The sequence below is a fragment of the Bufo gargarizans genome, chromosome 5 (assembly GCF_014858855.1).
Source record: "Bufo gargarizans isolate SCDJY-AF-19 chromosome 5, ASM1485885v1, whole genome shotgun sequence".
Taxonomy (NCBI): Eukaryota; Metazoa; Chordata; class Amphibia; order Anura; family Bufonidae; genus Bufo; species Bufo gargarizans.
In genome coordinates, this window is record NC_058084.1 from 461,189,479 (window position 1) to 461,208,423 (window position 18,945).

Below are 18,945 nucleotides of genomic sequence, written 5' to 3' on the forward strand. Positions count from 1 at the left end.
TTGCCCCCCACACTAAGTAATTTGCCCCCCACACTGCCCCATATTAGGTAATTTGCCCCCCACACTAAGTAATTTGCCCCACACACTGCCCCACATTAGGTAATTTGCCCCCACACTGCCCCACATTATGTTGTTTGCCCCCACACTAAGTAATTTGCCCCCACACTGCCCTCCATTATGTAATTTGCCCCCCACACTGCCCCACATTATGCTGTTTTCCCCCACAAGCTTTTAAGCTGTGGGCACTTAAAAGCCATCACAGCCATGCCTAGTAATGGCATGGCTGTGATTGGTCGGTGCATCATGTGACCCAGCCTCTATACAAGTTGGATCACGTGTAGCACCGCCCATCAGCTCTGAGTATTGCAGGGACAGGAAGCAGGAATCTGAAGTGAAGGAGAGTGTTAGGAATCTCATCTAGATATTTATACTGTGGGTGACCTATAGTGATCTTTTGTGGGTACAATACACCAGCTTTGCACCCCTGACACAGAAATCTAATAATTATCTTGCACTGTATCGCTGTCCTGAGGACGGCGATACAGATGACTGGAGATGAGCGCTTCCACGATGGAAGCGCTCATCTCCCTGTGCCTCGCCGCCAGCTCGGGGGGGGGGGGGGCAATTGCCCCGTTGCCCCCCCTGGATCCGCCACTGGACTACGGATACGTGGACCAGTAAGCACGGTCAGCAATGTTATATCTCACTAAATGCACACTGGGTAAATGCAGTGGCGGCTGGGCCTGAGGCGAATAGCAGGGCGCTTCAGTTTGCCTCATGTTGCTTCCTCCTCTACCGACTACTCATCCGGTCAGCGTAACATCTTCACCACCAACTTCAGCACAGCCAGGGGAAACGACAGCAGGCAGTTTTGAAACTCATCTGTTTGGGGGGAAAACCCCACACTGTGCAGGAGCTGTGGACGGGCATAGAACAACAGACCGATGAGTGGTTGGTGGCAGTGAGCTTCAAGCCCGGCCTGGTGGTGTGCGATAACGGGCAAAATCTCGTATCAGTTCTGGGCCTAGTCGGTTTGACGCAAATCCCTTGCCTGGCGCATGTGCTGAATTTGGTGGTGCAGAGGTTCCTGAAAAATTACCACGATATGTCAGAGCTGCTGCTTTCGGCGTTCTCACCCTGCTGATGCTCTCCTGTCAGCGCTGCAGCATAAAGTGCGGGCCGTCTGTTCGCGCTTCCGGCGTTCACATCCTGCTGATGCTCTCCTGTCAGCGCTGCAGCATAACTTCGGCCTTCCCGCTCACCGCCTCATATGCGACGTAACCATAAGGTGGAGCTCCACCTTGTACATGCTGGACAGACTGTGCGAGCAGGAGCAGGCCATAGTGGAGTTTCAGCTGCAGCACGCGCGGGTGAGTCGCTCTGCGGAACAGCACCACTTCTCCATCAATGACTGGGCCTCCATGTGAGACCTGTGTGCCCTGTTGCGCTGTTTCGAGTACTCCACCAACATGGCCAGTGGCGATGACGCCATTATCAGCGTTACAATACCACTTCTATGTCTCCTTGAGAAAACACTTAGGGCGATGATGGAAGAGGAGGTGGCCCAGGAGGAGGAGGAGGAGGAGGAGGAGGAAGAGGGGTCATTTTTAGCACTTTCAGGCCAGTCTCTTCGAAGTGACTCAGAGGGAGGTTTTTTGCAACAGCAGAGGCCAGGTACAAATGTGGCCAGACAGGGCCCACTACTGGAGGACGAGGAGGACGAGGATGAGGAGGAGGATGAGGATGAGGATGAAGCATGGTCACAGCGGGGTGGCACCTAACGCAGCTCGGACCCATCACTGGTGCATGGCTGGGGGGAAACACAGGACGATGACGATACGCCTCCCACAGAGGAAGCACCAAAAAACAACTATATCATAAATATCTTGCATGGAGTTATTCGTATTGTCACCTACACAGCTCAGAGAGCAACCACACAGAGAGTAATTCTAATTAAATATTCTTTATTGGATATCCAACACAATAGATGGTATATCAGTTAAAAAACATATACAAAAGACAGTACATACTGGGAACACAACGGTGTTACAATAAATGTATAAAAACTGAGTAAGCTCCAAACCAATAAGGGACTAGTATCCCCCCGTACACAATGAGGCAGTACCAGCTAGGTGGGGCATATAGCAATAATGGCATCCAGAGCATACATAAACACTCCAAACATTTGAGGGAGTGTAAGCCTGGGTGCCGCCCACATCAAGCGGAGACTGCAAGGGAAGAGGGGGGGAAAAAGGACACTGTTTAAAGTGCAAGTGCAAAAAATACCTACTGACCCTGGTCTGAAACCGCCGCCCGACGATCATTTCGCAAAATGCTTCCTCTTGGGGCCTACTGAACTACTCCATACTGATCTCCTATATACTCCAGACATCTGCATTCATCCAATCAACACACACCTACTCAGCTTTCCATAATTGAGCAAATCAGTTGCTCCTGGCCGTGGGGAACATGCCCAACCAATGGTCAGTCGTGTTCAGTCTCGTCATCAGTCACCTGATCATATGGTAACGGCACCGCCCACCCCTCTTTCTAGGTCATATTGCGGCACCGTTCAATCCTGAGCTTTGAACACTATTGTACCTATCCTCTTACTGTACCTCCGCATCGCTCCCCAAGGTTGCGTACACTCGATCGCCGGTGGCACTCGGATGATCCAATGCCGCCACGCGATCCGCATCATGACTCGGCTACATCAGCCGATGGCGCCAAGGACGTCACCCTCTGTACTAACGCTGTGCTTCCACGGCAGCCTTGTTTCCTGGCAACCGAGTCACGAGGCGGGTCACATGATCGGACCGCCGGCATCTCACAACTTCAGTGTTATTGTTTACAGACAAAGCCCAGGGTCCACATCATATAATATCAACACTCACTACTACATATATAGGCAATTAGATATAATGAAAATGGCATAAGTAAAGATAACTATAATTGAATATATATATATATATATATATTTCAGAGATTGGGTATTTTACATAGACATGAGATTGGAGTAAATATCTCCAAGTGATGAAAGTGACTCGTGCACATACAAATTAATAATATGCCTACATTGTGAAAAATTAAATATAAGACTGCATTCGTTATTTGTAGTCTAATTATTGCAATATCCCACATAATAAATAATCACAATACCAAGCTAAAGTGCTATAGTGTAAATTGTATCATATTGATGCCACATAGTATAAATTGTCCTTACCTCTGGGCAGCCTGGCACACATGAGCGACTACATGCTGCAGTGCCTGCGCAACGACAGCAGAGTTGCCTACATTTTAACGTGTGCGGACTACTGGGTTGCCACCCTGCTGGATCCACGCTACAAAGACAATGTGCCCACCTTACTTCCTGCACTGGAGCGTGATAGGAAGATGCGCGAGTACAAGGGCACGTTGGTAGACACGCTACTGAGAGCATTCCCAAATGTCACAGGGGAACAAGTGGAAGCCCAAGGCAGAGGAGGAGCAAGAGGTCGCCAAGGCAGCTGCGTCACGGCCAGCTCCTCTGAGGGCAGGGTTAGCATGGCAGAGATGTGGAAAAGTTTTGTCAACACGCCACAGCTAACTGCACCACCACCTGATACGCAACGTGTTAGCAGGAGGCAACATTTCACTAACATGGTGGAACAGTACGTGTGCACACCCCTCCACGTACTGACTGATGGTTCGGCCCCATTCAACTTCTGGGTCTCTAAATTGTCCACGTGGCCAGAGCTAGCCTTTTATGCCTTGGAGGTGCTGGCCTGCCCGGCGGCCAGCGTTTTGTCTGAACGTGTATTCAGCACGGCAGGGGGCGTCATTACAGACTAACGCAGCCGCCTGTCTACAGCCAATGTGGACAAGCTGACGTTCATAAAAATGAACCAGGCATGGATCCCACAGGACCTGTCCGTCCCTTGTGCAGATTAGACATTAACTACCTCCCCATAACCATATATTATTGGACTCCAGGGCACTTCCTCATTCAATCCTATTTTTATTTTCATTTTACCATTATATTGCGAGGCTACCCAAAGTTGAATGAACCTCTCCTCTGTCTGGGTGCCGGGGCCTAAATATATGCCAATGGACTGTTCCAATGTTGGGTGACGTGAAGCCTGATTCTCTGCTATGATATGAAGACTGATTCTCTGCTGACATGAAGCCAGATTCTCTGTTACGGGACCTCTCTCCTCTCCCTGGGTGCCGGGGCCTAAATATATGACAATGGACTGTTACAGTGGTGGGTGACGTGAAGCCAGATTCTCTGCTATGGGACCTCTCTCCAATTGATATTGGTTAATTTTTATTTATTTTATTTTTATTTTTATTAATTTCCCTATCCACATTTGTTTGCAGGGGATTTACTTACATGTTGCTGCCTTTTGCAGCCCTCTAGCCCTTTCCTGGGCTGTTTTACAGCCTTTTTAGTGCCGAAAAGTTCTGGTCCCCATTGACTTCAATGGGGTTCGGTTTTGGGACGAAGTTCGGATCGGGTTCGGATCCCGAACCCGAACATTTCCGGGAAGTTCGGCCGAACTTCTCGAACCCGAACATCCAGGTGTTCGCTCAACTCTATGGAAGAGGATATGGCACAGAAGGAGGAGGAAGAGGGATGTTTTCCACAGTTATTAGACCAGTCATTCAGAAGTGGCTCGGAGGGTGGGTTCCTGCACCAACAGAGGCCAGGTACACAATTGTCCAGCCAGGACACAGTTCTGAAGGATGAGGAGGATGATGATGAGGAGGAACCGTGTTCACAGAAGGGTGGCACCCAAAGCAGATCATGGGCATCACTGGAGCATGGCTGTGGGGATACAGAGGACACGGACGATACACCTACCATTGAGAACAGCTTGTCATTGCCTCTGGGCAGCCTGGCACACATGAGCGACTACATGCTGCAGTGCCTGCACAACAACCGCTGAGTTGCCCACATTCTAATCAGTGCTGATTACTGGGTGGCCACCCTGCTGGATCCCCGCTTTAAGGACAACGTGCTGTCCTTAATTCCGTCACTGGAGAGTGATTGGAATATGCGTGAGTACAAGCGCACGCTGGTAGACGCGCTGCTGATGGCATTCACACCTGACACCGGGGGCTCAGTGGAAGCTCAAGGCGAAGGCAGAGGACGAAGAAGAAATCGTCAACGCAGTTGGGGCGCCGCCAGCACCTCAGAAGGGGGGATTACCATGGCCGAAATGTGGAAAAGCTTTGTCAGCAACAACCAGCACCACCAGCTGATACGGAACGTCTTAGCAGGAGGCAGCATTTCACCAACATGGTGGAGCAGTATGTGTGCCCACGCCTACACGTACTGAATGACTGGTCTGCCCCCTTCAACTTCTGGGTCTCCAAATTGGGCACATGGCCTGAGCTTGCCCTTTACGCCTTGGAGGTGCTGGCCTGCCCTGAAGCCAGTGTATTATCTGAACGTGTCTTTAGCACGGCAGGAGGCGTCATCACAGACAAGCGCAGCCGCCTGTCCACAGCCAACGTGGACAAGCTCACGTTCATTAAAATGAACCAGGCATGGATCCCACAGGACTTGTGGATGTGGACCTTGTGGACAGTGTGCTGAGTAGACAAGTATACCGGCCGCACCCAGCCATTGTCTTACTCCAGCACACTTTCTCTTTGCATTCTCTTTTCTATTTCCCAATGTTTTGGGGTCTTCCCAAATCTATAAAAAATAAATAAAATTCTATTAAATTAAAGGAAAAAAATTAAAATAATAAAACAACAAAAACAGTCTTGGCTACCTGCTCCTCCTCCACCGCCGCTTCCACCTACACCGCCTCCTCAAGCTCCTACTCCACTTTGACCTCCGCCTCCTAGTTCAAGATTAATATTTTGTAATTTTTTTTCTACTCTATGTTATTTTAAGTCATTTCCCTATCCACATTTGTCTGCAGGGAAATTGTCCTGCTCTTACCCCCATTTTGCTTCCTTTTGCAGCCCTCTAGCCCTTACTATGTCTATTTCACAGCCATTTTAGTGCACCAAAGTTCGGGTCCCCATTGACGTTAATGAGGTTCTGGTTCCAGTTCGGGTCCCAACCCCGAACTTTGACTCGAAGTTCGGCCGAACCCGGCGAACCTGAACATCCATGGGTCCACTCAACCCTAATACTCACTTGTTACTCCTCAGTACCACAGGTCCTACTACGACTGTCTGTGTACAAGGCTGCAGAGGTGACGTTCAGGCATGCTGTACTTGACTGCTGCAGCCAATCATTGTCCTCAGCAGTCTCATAGAATACAATACTCAGACGAGTGATTGACTTCAGCAGTCATGTGCCGCAAACCTCTATAACACTGCAGCAGCCTTGTAGCAAGAGCAAGTGGAGAACTGGAGCTGTGGCACTGAGAAGGCCGGGAGAGTATATAAATTATTAGGCATGGTGCAACTTTCTAGTTATTCCCCTCAATGTTCTAGCTCGCCAGGGATTCTGACATTAATCCCTTTACTGCCCTAGACCACCAGTAATATTGATATGAGTCCTTTTACTGCATTAGACCACCAGGTATACTGATGTTTTTGCATTACCCTAGATGCTGACACTTTCACCTTTCCATCAGGGGTGTTGGCATTAACCCTCGACTGCCCTAGACCACCAGGGATGCTGTTATTAGCCTTCACTGTGCTAGACCTGGATGGTGTATAATATTATTTGCCTGGATGGTATGTGGTCAAGCCCTGTTTACTGGGTGCTTTATTCTTAATTATTAGGGGGTTGTCCATTACTATTATTTGATGCAAATCTGATTTGCCTGGCACAGAGAACCCAGGGGCCAAACTTCTCCACTTCCTAGCTACGTAGGCTTAGAACGAACATTGGTTGGGCCATTTACCTTAGGTACCTTGCTCCAAATGGCACAGAAGTTCATTATACGGTAGCCAACTGCTTCATAGCCTCTGTCCAGAAGAAAACATTTCTCTATTTAGAAATATATAAGGTGCAATTTTACTGATGACCAGCAGAGGGAGCTGAATTCTTATTTTTCTCTCGTCACCTGCCAAATCCCGGTCAGTTTTTATTTTTTTGGTTCATATATAAAATGTTACGTCCTCAAGACTTTAGACGGAGCCAAAAAGAGTCATTGGTTTAATATATTTAAACAATAAAGCATCAACATATTCTATGAAGTCATTACTTTCATCTGTAATTAATTGAAGATTTACAGGGCATAATTACTAATGTTTAATTAGTGTTACCAAACTCACAGGCGAGCTAATTGGATTTTATGCTCCATTTGTAATCATCTAAAACTTTCCCATTATAAATTAATTTTTATTCCTAATAGTCACGTGGTTTAAAGGTATTTTTTTTTTTTTTTTGGAGGGGTGAATCAGTTTTCCAAAATTGTCAGGTATATTTTGTGCTGTTTTTGAGGAGTTGTATTATTAGCAGTTCCCCTACAGGATTTTAATTTTGGAAATACTCCTTTAACATGGAGGAGCCGGCAATAGTACAAAGCAGGGGTGGGAAAAGTTATAAGTCCCGCCCCTGCCTTAGGTAGAATATGAGTGCATCCACTTCCAGGGGAAGGAACTGTTAGGAAGTGGAAAAGGTTTTACTATAGAGGAATGTGGAGCTGTGGGATGGTTTCCCCAGTATTTAAATCTGAGCCATACCAAACAGAAAAGTGAGTATCCTTAGGTGGAAAAGATGGCCTCAGATGTGGTCTCAGTCCAAGAGATGCAGCTGACACCCCTCTGCTCCAGAAGAAGTGTTAGTGCTCGTTTGTCAGCCATAGAAGCACTGATAGTACTGTTTATCTTGTTCATTTATCATGTTGTGAAAGTGCATATGTAATAGTACCACACTTTCTTTGTAATAGCACCGTTCACAGTTCCCTCCACAATAGTGCAGTGCCCCAGTGGATCACTTCAAAGGGTTAATTTAGTGTTGCTAAGTGCAATGGTGTAACTTAATGTTAAAGCCCTTATGTTTTTCTCTGCACCCTGTATGCCTAATAGTCACCACCACTACCCCCATCCTCCACCCTCCTCTCTTGGGATTGTTGTAATAGCAATATTCAATGTATCACATTAATAGGACCATTTTTAGTGCCCAAGTAATAGGACTACTCCCAGTGCCTCTGTAATAGCACCATTCACTCGCCCCTCTAATAGCAACATTCGCACAGCCCATTACCCCCAGTAACAGCACTATTCACAGTGCCCCTGGGATAGCTCTATTCACATTACCCCAGTAATAGCACCATTTACAGTACCCCAGTAATAGCACTATTTATAGTACCCCAGTAAAAGGGACATTCACAGTGTCCCTGGGATAACACTATTCACAGTACCCCAGTAGAAGCACCATTCACAGCACCCCAGTATTAAGACCATTCACAGTACCCCAGTATTAGGACCATTCACAGTACCCCATTAATGGCATTATTCACAGTATCCCAATAAAAGCACCATTCATAGTACCCCAATAGCAGCACTGTTCCCAGTGCCTCTGCAATAACACCTATCACAGTGCCCCTACAGTATATAACGCTATTTACAGTGTCCTTATAATAGCACCTTTTATAGTACCCCTGTAATAGTACTATTAACAAAACGTAAAAGTAGCATCAAGGAATGAATAGAGCTATAGGCCAAAGCAATCTATCCCCGGGCCCCTTTTGTCCACAAATGTTGCTGTAGAAATCAGGTTAATTGGTAAACGAAAGGTTAACGAGCATTATTGTAAAAGCTGCCTCCTGCTGGTTCCTGTTACTGCGAGACTTCAGGCAGATGTTCTATTTTATTATATTTTTAAAGCTGTGTTCTTTGAGCTTCCACTGCTTTCTATTTTTCCCTTATGAGAAACAATGGGGCCCTATAGCAAATTCATCACGGGCTCCATCCTAACCAATAGTCAATCCTATATGCACATTAGTAAGGTTAAGATTAGTGTTGGTCGAGCAGCAAAGTGCTCTGGTGCTCGAGTAGAAAACTTCCCGATGCTCGAATGCTCTACAGTAGCTGCATGGCCAGTTACTTAAAAAAAATAAAAATGACTTCTGCTGTTACTAGTAGTAAGTATTCCTATACAGCAGAAGTCTCATATATATATATTTTTGTTTTAGTAACTGGCAATGCAGCTCTATAGTGTAGTGATTAACATTCTGGGCTGTAATGTAGAAGGTTGTGAGTTCAAATCACGTCAGAAATAGAGGCTACATTTTATTTAAACATATATTTAAGTTTTTAGCCGTAATATATTTACATATATTATTATATATTTAGAATATATAATATAATATATGTAAATATCTTATGGCTAAAACATCAGTAGTAGTTTCCCACATATTATACATTCATACATATCAGAAGTATAATTGTATCTCTCTCTCTTTAGCTCTATTTCTGACAGGATTTGAAATCACAACCTTCTACATTACAGCCCAGAATGTTAACCACTACACTATAGAGCTGCATGATCAGTTACTAAAACAAAAAAAATATGAGACTTCTGCTGTTACTAGTTGTAAGTATTTATATACAGCAGAAGTCTCAGAAAGAGAGGCTAAATTAGATTACACTCGAGCACATGCAATATTCAGCCGAACACCGGGATGTGCCGAGCATAGCGATGCTTGCCCAACACTAGTTAAGATCTGCTTTGTTTCATAAAGTATCTGTATAGTGGAGCACTATCTCTGTTTTGAGTAGCTATAATTGCCTTTCTGCAGCCACCACTAGAGGGAGCTAACTGCTTAAGAATGTATACATTTGGAGCTGTATAAATCTGTATGCAGGACGCTGCCCCTAGTGGTGGCCACCAGCATGGCAGACAGAAAAAAATGCTTCTATGATGCACCCTCACCACTATTGACCCCATATCAGTTGTCCAATCTGCATGGTAATTCTAAAGTCACTTACCTCTGTGTGGTACAGTTTACCACCTCGCTTATCTCAAACCAGAATTGCAAGCTACAGGCACCCTATTTTAGTAGGTGGCAAACTGGGCAGTTGTCAAGGGCCCAAAGAAGGATTTGGAATCTAGTAGCAAACTATAACCACCCAATATTATTATTTGTATACTGTATAGTATGTGGATGCTGTATGGCGGTATTGTATAAACATTATTTGAGTACTTTATATTCTTTGGGCACCACTATATGGTTTTTATGGGGGCATTTCTCACTACATGGTGGTCTTTTGCACTATATGGCCGTATTATAGTAGTATATGTGAATGCCGAACCTGTATGGTTATGGTTATGCCATTAACCCTAAAGCAGTACAGTGTACCATCTATACTAAAAACAGATTTGCTAAGTAAAGTACAGATAGACCCAGTTTAACTACAGTAGGTGGCAAACCATGCAAATGCCCAATACCCTGTTTCATTGCCCACCAAGAACAAGAAATATGGTAGCAAACTAAGCCTTAGTTTTAGCCAAGTACGGTGGTATTATTTGGTAAGTAAATTGCAGCAATAAATGTACTATATGGCGGTATCATATGTGCTTTTCAAGTGGGTATTATTTGGATACTGCATATTATGTTGCCACTATATAATGGTATAATATTTGTATACAGTTTTGCTACATTATTTGAACACTGTATGGTGACATGTTGCATTATATGGCAGTATCAAGTGAAACTATTGGGCACTACATAGTGACAGTTTGTACTACAGTACATGATGGCTCCTGCACTATATGATAGTGCTATGTGGGTTCTTCATGTGGGTATTCTGCCACTTCATATTATGTGGTTACAATATGTAGGTATTAGATTTGCTCATTATGGAGTGTTGCATATTATTTGGGCACTGAATAGTGGCATTTTGCACTTCACTATATGGCAGTAGGATAGTATTCTGTGAGCTGAAATTGCATGATAAACTAACTGATCAAAAAATTGCAAACCATTGGGAGCTGTACCTTGCTTGCTGCCCACGCAACCATTTGTGTATGAGAGCATTTCAAACTTTGCATTATATGGCAGCATAATAGTATCATGTGATTTGAAATTGTGAGAAAAACTGTCTAACCAGGGAAAGCCAAGGGATCTCTACTTTGCTTGTTGCCCCCAGTCTGATTTGTGTAAGGTGGCATTTCGCACTTTTCACTATATGGCGGTATCATGTGGGTTTGTCAAGGTGCAATTATTTGGATATTGCCGCATTGCGGTTTATGTGGGGACTGTATGGTGACATATTTACTCTCCATGGTATATTATTTACGTAGCGCATAGATATTATTTGGGCTTTGTATGGTGGAGTTTTGCACTGTACTATATGGCAGTATTATGCTGTTACGTGAGCAGAAATTGAAAGAGGAGCTGTCTAAACAATGGCAGGCCATTGCGGGCTTTACTTTGCTTGTTGCACAGTGTAACCTTTGTATATGGTGGCAATTTGTACTTTGCACTATACGTTAGTATAATATTATTCTGTGAGCTGAAATTGCGAGATGAGCTGTCTAAAGATGGCGAGCCACTTCACGTGGCCCTGGGCCCCCATTTGCCTGGCGGTGCAGTACAGACTGAGAAGCTCGTACCTACAATCCCAGCTGCGTCTTTTTTCCCTGTTTATTTTATAGCACATTCAGCGCAAATTCACGGCACTTCTGCTGGCTGCAGAGGCGGCGATCACATTTCTTAATAAATGTCATCTTTATCGCCATCTCCCTGATTCCAGTAACATTTTAATTAATTCATACTGATTGAATAAATGTACATTTCGACTAGTTTCTTAATGAGGGCACGTTCAGTATAAAGGTTCTACATCATCCTGATATCCTGCGGGTAATTATATCCTAATTATATGGTGAGAAAAAAGAGTCTATAACTCAGGGCGGCTATTGTTCATTGGACCCAATTAAGAATTACATGCGGATAATAAAAGTTCACGACGAGGTTGACTGTCAGTCAATTTAAAGATCTTTATGGCAATCGAACGTTGGTACAAGACGGCGGTCTAACCTGCTTAAGATGTGCTCTATTTACTGTCAAGTGGCGGACTCCGACGTACTTCAGCCTCGTTATCAGAATGGAAAAACATTGCCATGTCAGTCCATTATATACAGCTGTTATCTGAGTTTAAGTAGGAGGAGGCTAGGCATAATATACAATATCAACCCGTCCAACTATTGGAACTATATTGGGGCCCCAATACAAAATATGTAACAGGGGCCTTATTAATATTGACCTTGGGTTCAACTGCAGCCTCCATACCCCTATATCTACACCCCTGATTTCACAATTGGGGCATATAATGAGGAATATTCCTTAAAGGTCATCTGTCAGCAGATTTGTACCTATGACACTGGCTGACCTAGTCAGGTATCTACAGCATGTTGCTCCCATGTTTACATGTGCCCGCATTGCCAAAAAAATATTATGTTTTTAATATATGCAAATCGGCCTTTAAGAGCAACAGGGGTGTTGCTGTTACACCTAGAGGCTCTGCTCTCTCTGCAACTGATGTGCCCTCGGCACTTTGACAAATCCAGGCAGTGAAAACGTCATCACACCTGGCCCTGTCGGTCAAAGTGCAGAGGGCGCAGAAGATGCAGAGAGAGCAGAGCCTCTAGGTGTAACGGCAGCATCCAATTTGCAGCTAAAGGCTCATTTGCATATATCAAAACTTTATCTTTCTCAGCAATGTGAACATGGGACCAACACAGATACCTTGAAAATTTGCGTTGACGTTGCCCATACTAGATCTTTCTGGGGTAAAGGGCATGCTTCCGAAACATCTGGAAAAAGGCGAGACCTCCGTAAAGAATTAGCTAAAATCTTCTAGGCGCCAAGAATACCCCCTCCCCCCCCCCCCCGACACCTCCTGGAGATTAGCCCCCTAGTGTCATTTAGTGACCCAGCCTCGGCAGTTGGGGGGGCGGTGACCTGAAATTAAAGGGGTGTGGCTTAGGAAAAGAGGCATGTCTACCCACCAAAGTGTCAGCAAAAAAGTTGACAAGCATTGAAAAGGGAAGCAAGTGTTCCGCCCCACACCCAAAAAAAAGTGCAAATTGACACTGATTACCTATTAGCGCTCAGATCCATACTTGTTTTCAGCCTCTGAATATAAGCAAGCATGATTCCATTCACTGACAGCAAGTAGATAACCTGTTGTTAGTCAACAGTCGGGGATACACTGTGAATGAAGAAATGTTTTCTCGAGGTCCATATTAGCTGTATTTTTGGGTCTACTATTTCACTCAGAAGTGGGCCCCAAGTGAAAAATCTCCAACAGGACCCCCAACTACTGTGTGCCACATGATTGGTCAGGGACCAGTGCACGGGTAAGACTGTTATGACAATATACATTATTAAACGGATTGTCTAATGACGTCAGTGGGAGAGGACCTCACGCTGGGATGCGCTCTACCATCTAGACCAGAGAGGTGCCCTGTACGAGTGGTTGCCATTAGGGCTGACTCAAGCAATCCTTGTATTACAAGGAAAGCCATTCTTTCATGGGTGCATTGAAATATTACATGGTGGCCTGCTTCTACCGGAAAAGTGAGATTGACAGAGGTGCAAGGATAGGGAACCCAGTGCAATCAGCTGATCATCCCTGGGACCATGTGATGAGACAACCCCTTTAAAGAGCACTCATTGGCATTGACCTTATAAGGACAACCATTAATTCATGAGTGCAATGAAATACCACATGGTGGTCTGGCTGGCCACTGCTTCCACCGGCAAAGTGAGATGTTTGACAAGGTGTGCCAGGAGAGGGACCCAGTCCAATCAGCTGTACTTGACTATCTCCAGAACTCCCATAGAAATGTATGGAGCGGCCTGACCGACCACTTATTTAGGGGGCTCCAAAGGTTATGTGGTCCCTGTTCTCATGAACTGGTATCCCTTATCCAGAATAGGGAATAACTTTATATAGCCAGAATGCCCCTTTAAGGATCCCCATACCTCCTAGCCTCTCTAATGTTAGGAGAGCTCTCATGCCCAGTCAGGGCGTCACGCTTCAGAGTCAATAAATGAATTTTTATATTTCGACACCCATTCAAAAAGAGGAATTCTCTATAAACACAAACTCACCTGACCCTTGTGGAATAAATTCTGACTTTGGTGCTTTAATATACACAAATCTGACTTTTATAATGTTTTGAACAGCTGTTTTTTGATGTACCATCAAATTTTTCCTTAATTAGTCCCCCAGACACACAGCTCTCAAACACTTTGATAAATAGAGCCCTTTAGGGTCTATTTAATCGCAAGAGCAATTAATATACATAAATATATAGGTAAGTAGATCAGTTACAAAAAAATCAAGAGATGCACTTATATGCCAAACTAAAATTCAAGAAAAGTCCTTCTTGCCTATGTCAGTCATAACAAGAACGGTGACAGCAGGGATTAGTGAGGAACCTGGAACCGACGGCAAGAACAACCGAGAGGTCTTGTTATTATGGTGAGGATGATGTAGTAGCTCCAGGTTATCTTGTCTCAGCTTGGGGTCATCAGGCTTCTTCATGACACTTCTTTCATTTCTGTGATTGACTCCATCCATCTTGATGTTGGTCACCCTAACCATCTTCTCCCATCAGTTAGGTTCTTCTCATAAAAGATCCAAGTTTAATTCTGCATTAGCAGGACTGTGACAACAGAGAAGAAGTTTTCACAAACTTTTATTGAGTAGTTTTCACTGCACAGGAAAGCTAGAATGTAGCCTGCACCATTTCGAAGGATTACTCATGAGAGTTGAAAGATCTTATTCAACTTTGGTTATCCAAGGACATGGGTTTCCCACTTTGGACAGTTCCTTTATTTTAGATGGGTCTATTGATAATATTCAACAACACTCAAAATCTTAATAATCAGAACAATAAGAGTCTCCATACTGAAAACCTAAATGATCACCTAAGAGTAAGTGTCCAATTTCCCTGCAGCTCTGACACAGGGGATATTAAGCAATACACGAGCCCATTCACATCAATAGGTTGCCTCCAGAGAAAGAGATGCTCTTTATAACCACTCTCCACTCTGGTCAAGACATGAGAATTCCAAACAGAGGACCCCATTTATTAACCCAGAGTGTATGAAAATGGAATTTTTAGTATGTGAAATTGCAGACACCCTCATTTTACATGATATTGGATCTAGATTAGTTGTAACATTTCTAAGTCTTGCTGTGCAAAGACAAGTCATGGACCCTCATTGTACAGATCCGCTATAAAGCACTCATGAAAATCTGTGAGCCCGTACAGTCACTCCATACTGTATGTCTCCACTTTTTTTTGTAGCGTGTTCCACTGAATGGTTTACTATGTAGGTGTTCTCCAGAACAGAGGTCCCCACAACTTTTGAGAGATGGTTGGAGGCCGTGTTCTATTAAAAATTGGAGGAGAACATGGAGAAAAAAAATTAATGAAATTACATTTGCAGATATTTTTGTGTGAGATTTCATACACCATTATTATACCATCATGTATCTGCAATGTAGCCATCATGGATGTTGTAGTGGAACCAGTGCAAGTGCCCATAACCTAGGGTTCCTATGTCCACCTTTAAAGCTGGTTCTGAAAAAACTGGTTGAGCACCACAGAAGTCATTGTTTCTAGGGGAGAAAGTTGTTCCTCATGGAGGTACCATACAGCAAAATATGGAATGGAATGTCTATAGCAGGGACTCGCCATAGTGCAGGGTCTATACACGTAGATTTGAGGTTTGCATGAGACCTTAAAAAGAGCTATTCTTGATATAAAAATCATCACCCGTAAGGGTCTTGTAAATGTTTTATATGAAATATGGTAATGGTCTCTAGGTGAAGTTTCCCTTTAAATATTATGCTGCCATAATAAACTGGTCATTCTTCTAACAGGAAAGACAGTCAACGTTGAAAAGGGAGAAGAACTGTTCCCAGCAAGGAAATAAATCAGGCGAAAGGGTAAAAATGCAAAGAGCAAACTCTGTGACGGTGGATGGACAAGGTCTCCAGGTTTGGATTCATAATTGTTGTTTACTTGAACGGTAGTCCCTGGATCTGGAACATTGATATGATTTAGTGTCATGTATGTGGGATGTATTTTATTACAGAAGTTTGCATCGGATTATCATGAAACAATGGGGTTATCGCTCACCATATCTCACCACCGCTCACCACCGCTTTACAGGACTGGGGCAATTATCGGGAATGAGCATTCCTTGGAGCACTTGCTTCTGATAATTGGCCTTGGCAACGTGCCGTCAATTATTGGGTGATCGCATCTTTAATGCGGCAGGTAAAATCATTGTTTGCTGGAAGCAAGATTGTCCTCTGTATACAGGGATGTGCTGCGCACAAGCAATGAATCTGTATAAGCACGTCCGATCTGGATCATTACTGCATGTGGCTCGTTCCAGATAATTGACTTTATAGATTTACATGATCTTGGTTTTTACAAACTTATGGTGTATACAGAGGGACCCTGCTTATTTGGAGACAGAGAGACCTACAATCCTTGGTATCTAGGTCATTATTAGTGTTGGGGGAGCATGCTCGGCCGAACACCTTTTTCACTCGAGCAATGCTCGAGTCTCCTCCCCGCACGTTTGTTGGCTGCTATTCAGCCAATAAATGTGCGGGGAAGTAGTGCCACTCACTGTATTGCCGTAGTCATGTTGGTTACAGCCACTACAGTGATTGGCTGGCCGGAACGCGTCATCGGGTGCTATATAGCTAGAGTTAGTCAGGGAAAGCTGCAGCAGAAGGGACGAGAGTGTAGGGAGAGGAATTGTGTTTTGTTTTTTTAGGGAGTTTTAAGTGTTGAAAGGTGTTAGAGACCCAACAGTCCTTTTAAGGACTATTGTTTTATCTGGCTGCGAAATATATTAGCGCAACGAGGGCTAAATTGCGTGCAATTGTTTGGCTGCTGGTGACAGCTGCGACATTACCTGCGTTACATCTCCTGTATAACGTTTGTGCATCATAAATATCAGTGACATTCAGTTTAATTTTTTCGCCGCTGGTGACAGCGACATTACCTGCGCTACATCTCCTGTATAATGTTTGCACATCCTAAATATCCGTGACATTCAGTTTAATTTATTTGCGCATACACTTACAAAACCTGCGTTACTGTATGTGTGACATACTTGCAAGCATATATACCATTTAACATGCTCAAGGCGAGCAGTAAGGGATGGGGAAGTGGCCGTGCTGCTGATGGAGCATGTAGAGGCCGTGGCCCTGGGCGCGGTGAAACTGTGCCTGCTGCCAGAGAACAAGAAACACGCTCATCTACGATACCTAGCTTCATGTCCCAGTTTTCAGGGCGGCACAGTACATCACTCTCAAAGTCAGACCAGTGCGACCAGGTGGTCAGTTGGATTGCAGCAGATAATGCTTCCAGTCGGTTAAGCACCACCCTGTCTTCCACAAAGTCCAGTCTCAGTAGCCAAGAGTCTGGTCAACAGAATTCTCACCCTGATCCTCCTTCCTCCCACCATGGAGAGTCTTGGCAAACAAGTGATCCCACACTCGGATATTCTGAGGAGCTCTTTTCATCACCATTCCTTGATTTGGCCCTCTCGCCAAGCACACTTGAAGAGAGACATGAGGAGATAGTGTGCCCTGATTCCCAAACTCTTGAGCATCCACAGTCACAAGAAGATGACGGTGGGGAACAGCAATTAGTGTTTCACGAGGTGGATGATGGTGATGAGACACAGTTGCCAATAAGTAAACCGCAATTAGTGTCTCAAGAGGTTCATGATGAGGATGAGACACAGTTGTCAATAAGTGAGGTTCTTGTTAGGTCAACAAGTCAGGAGGATGACCAAAGTGAGGAAGTGGAAGAGGAGGTGGTGGATGATGAAATTACTGACCCAACTTGGGAAGGTGGCAAGCCGAGCGAGGACAGCAGTACAGAGGGGGAGGGATCAGCAACACCGCAACAGGCTGGAAGAGGCAGTCGGGTGGCAAAAGGTAGAAGTCACAACTGTTCCCTGGAGCACCCCCTTGTGGCAATCTCCCTTGCCAGCGACCACTATTTTTCCCGGTGTGCCGTCCCTGTCTTACACCAGCATGTGTCCTGACCTGACCAATGCAGTTATTGGGAAGGTCCACTTAAAGGGAACCTTTCACCTGAATTTTGGGTATAGAGCTGGGGACATAAGCAGCTAGATCGCCGCTAGCACATTCGCAATATACAGTCCCCATAGCTCTTTGCATTTTTATTGTGTAAAAAAAAAAAAAAGATTTTATATAAATCTAAATGAACCTTAGATGAGTCCTGTCTCCTCCATGCTTCAGAGATGAGTCCAGCGCTCTCTGACTCTGAGCCCAGCCCAGCAACACAATGCCGACACTGCACATGCGCTAGCTCGTGCATAGCGAGATTACGGCGCTCTAACTTTGTGACGTTGGGGAGCAAGAAAGAGATTCGGAGTATGCGGGGCGGTGCAGGGCTCCTTCACAGTGGGCGTGACTGGGCTCCGGAAACATTAGTCACAGTTCCTTGGGCTTCTTACTTGCCTCATATATATAAAATTGTTTTTTTGACACAATAAAAGCACAGAGAGCTATGGGGAATGGATATTGCGGATGTGCTAGCGCGATCTAGCAGCCCATGTCCTCAGCTCTATACACAAAATCCAGGTGACCGGTTCCCTTTAACGACTGACACATGGACAAGTGCATTCGGCCAGGGACGCTACATTTCCCTGACGGCACACTGGGTGAACGTTGTGGAGGCCGGGAGTGAGTCGTACCCTGGGAAGGTACAGGTGCTACCGACGTCAAGGATTGCAAGCCCTACGTCCATCAGGATTTCTGCCACCACCTACGTTAGTGGCTGACACCCCACCTTCTCTTCCTCCACCTCCTCCTCCACTTCCACCTCTGAATTCTCATCTTGCAGCACCAGTCAGCCATCAGTCAGTAGCTGGAAGCAGTGTAGCACTGCAGTGGGTGAGCGGCAACAGGCCGTGCTGAAACTAATTTGCTTAGGTGACAAACAGCACACCGCTGCAGAGCTGTGACAGG

At 44.9% G+C, this 18,945-nt stretch overlaps 1 protein-coding gene across 1 annotated transcript in view; it reads left to right on the forward strand.

The window, feature by feature from the left end:
• Positions 1-18,945, forward strand: part of DGKB (diacylglycerol kinase beta) — a 638,462-nt gene that overhangs the window by 231,770 nt on the left and 387,747 nt on the right. The window contains exon 14 of the mRNA XM_044295049.1: positions 15,802-15,918. Within this exon, the coding sequence (XP_044150984.1) occupies positions 15,802-15,918 (117 nt within the window). The remainder of the gene's footprint in view (positions 1-15,801; positions 15,919-18,945) is intronic.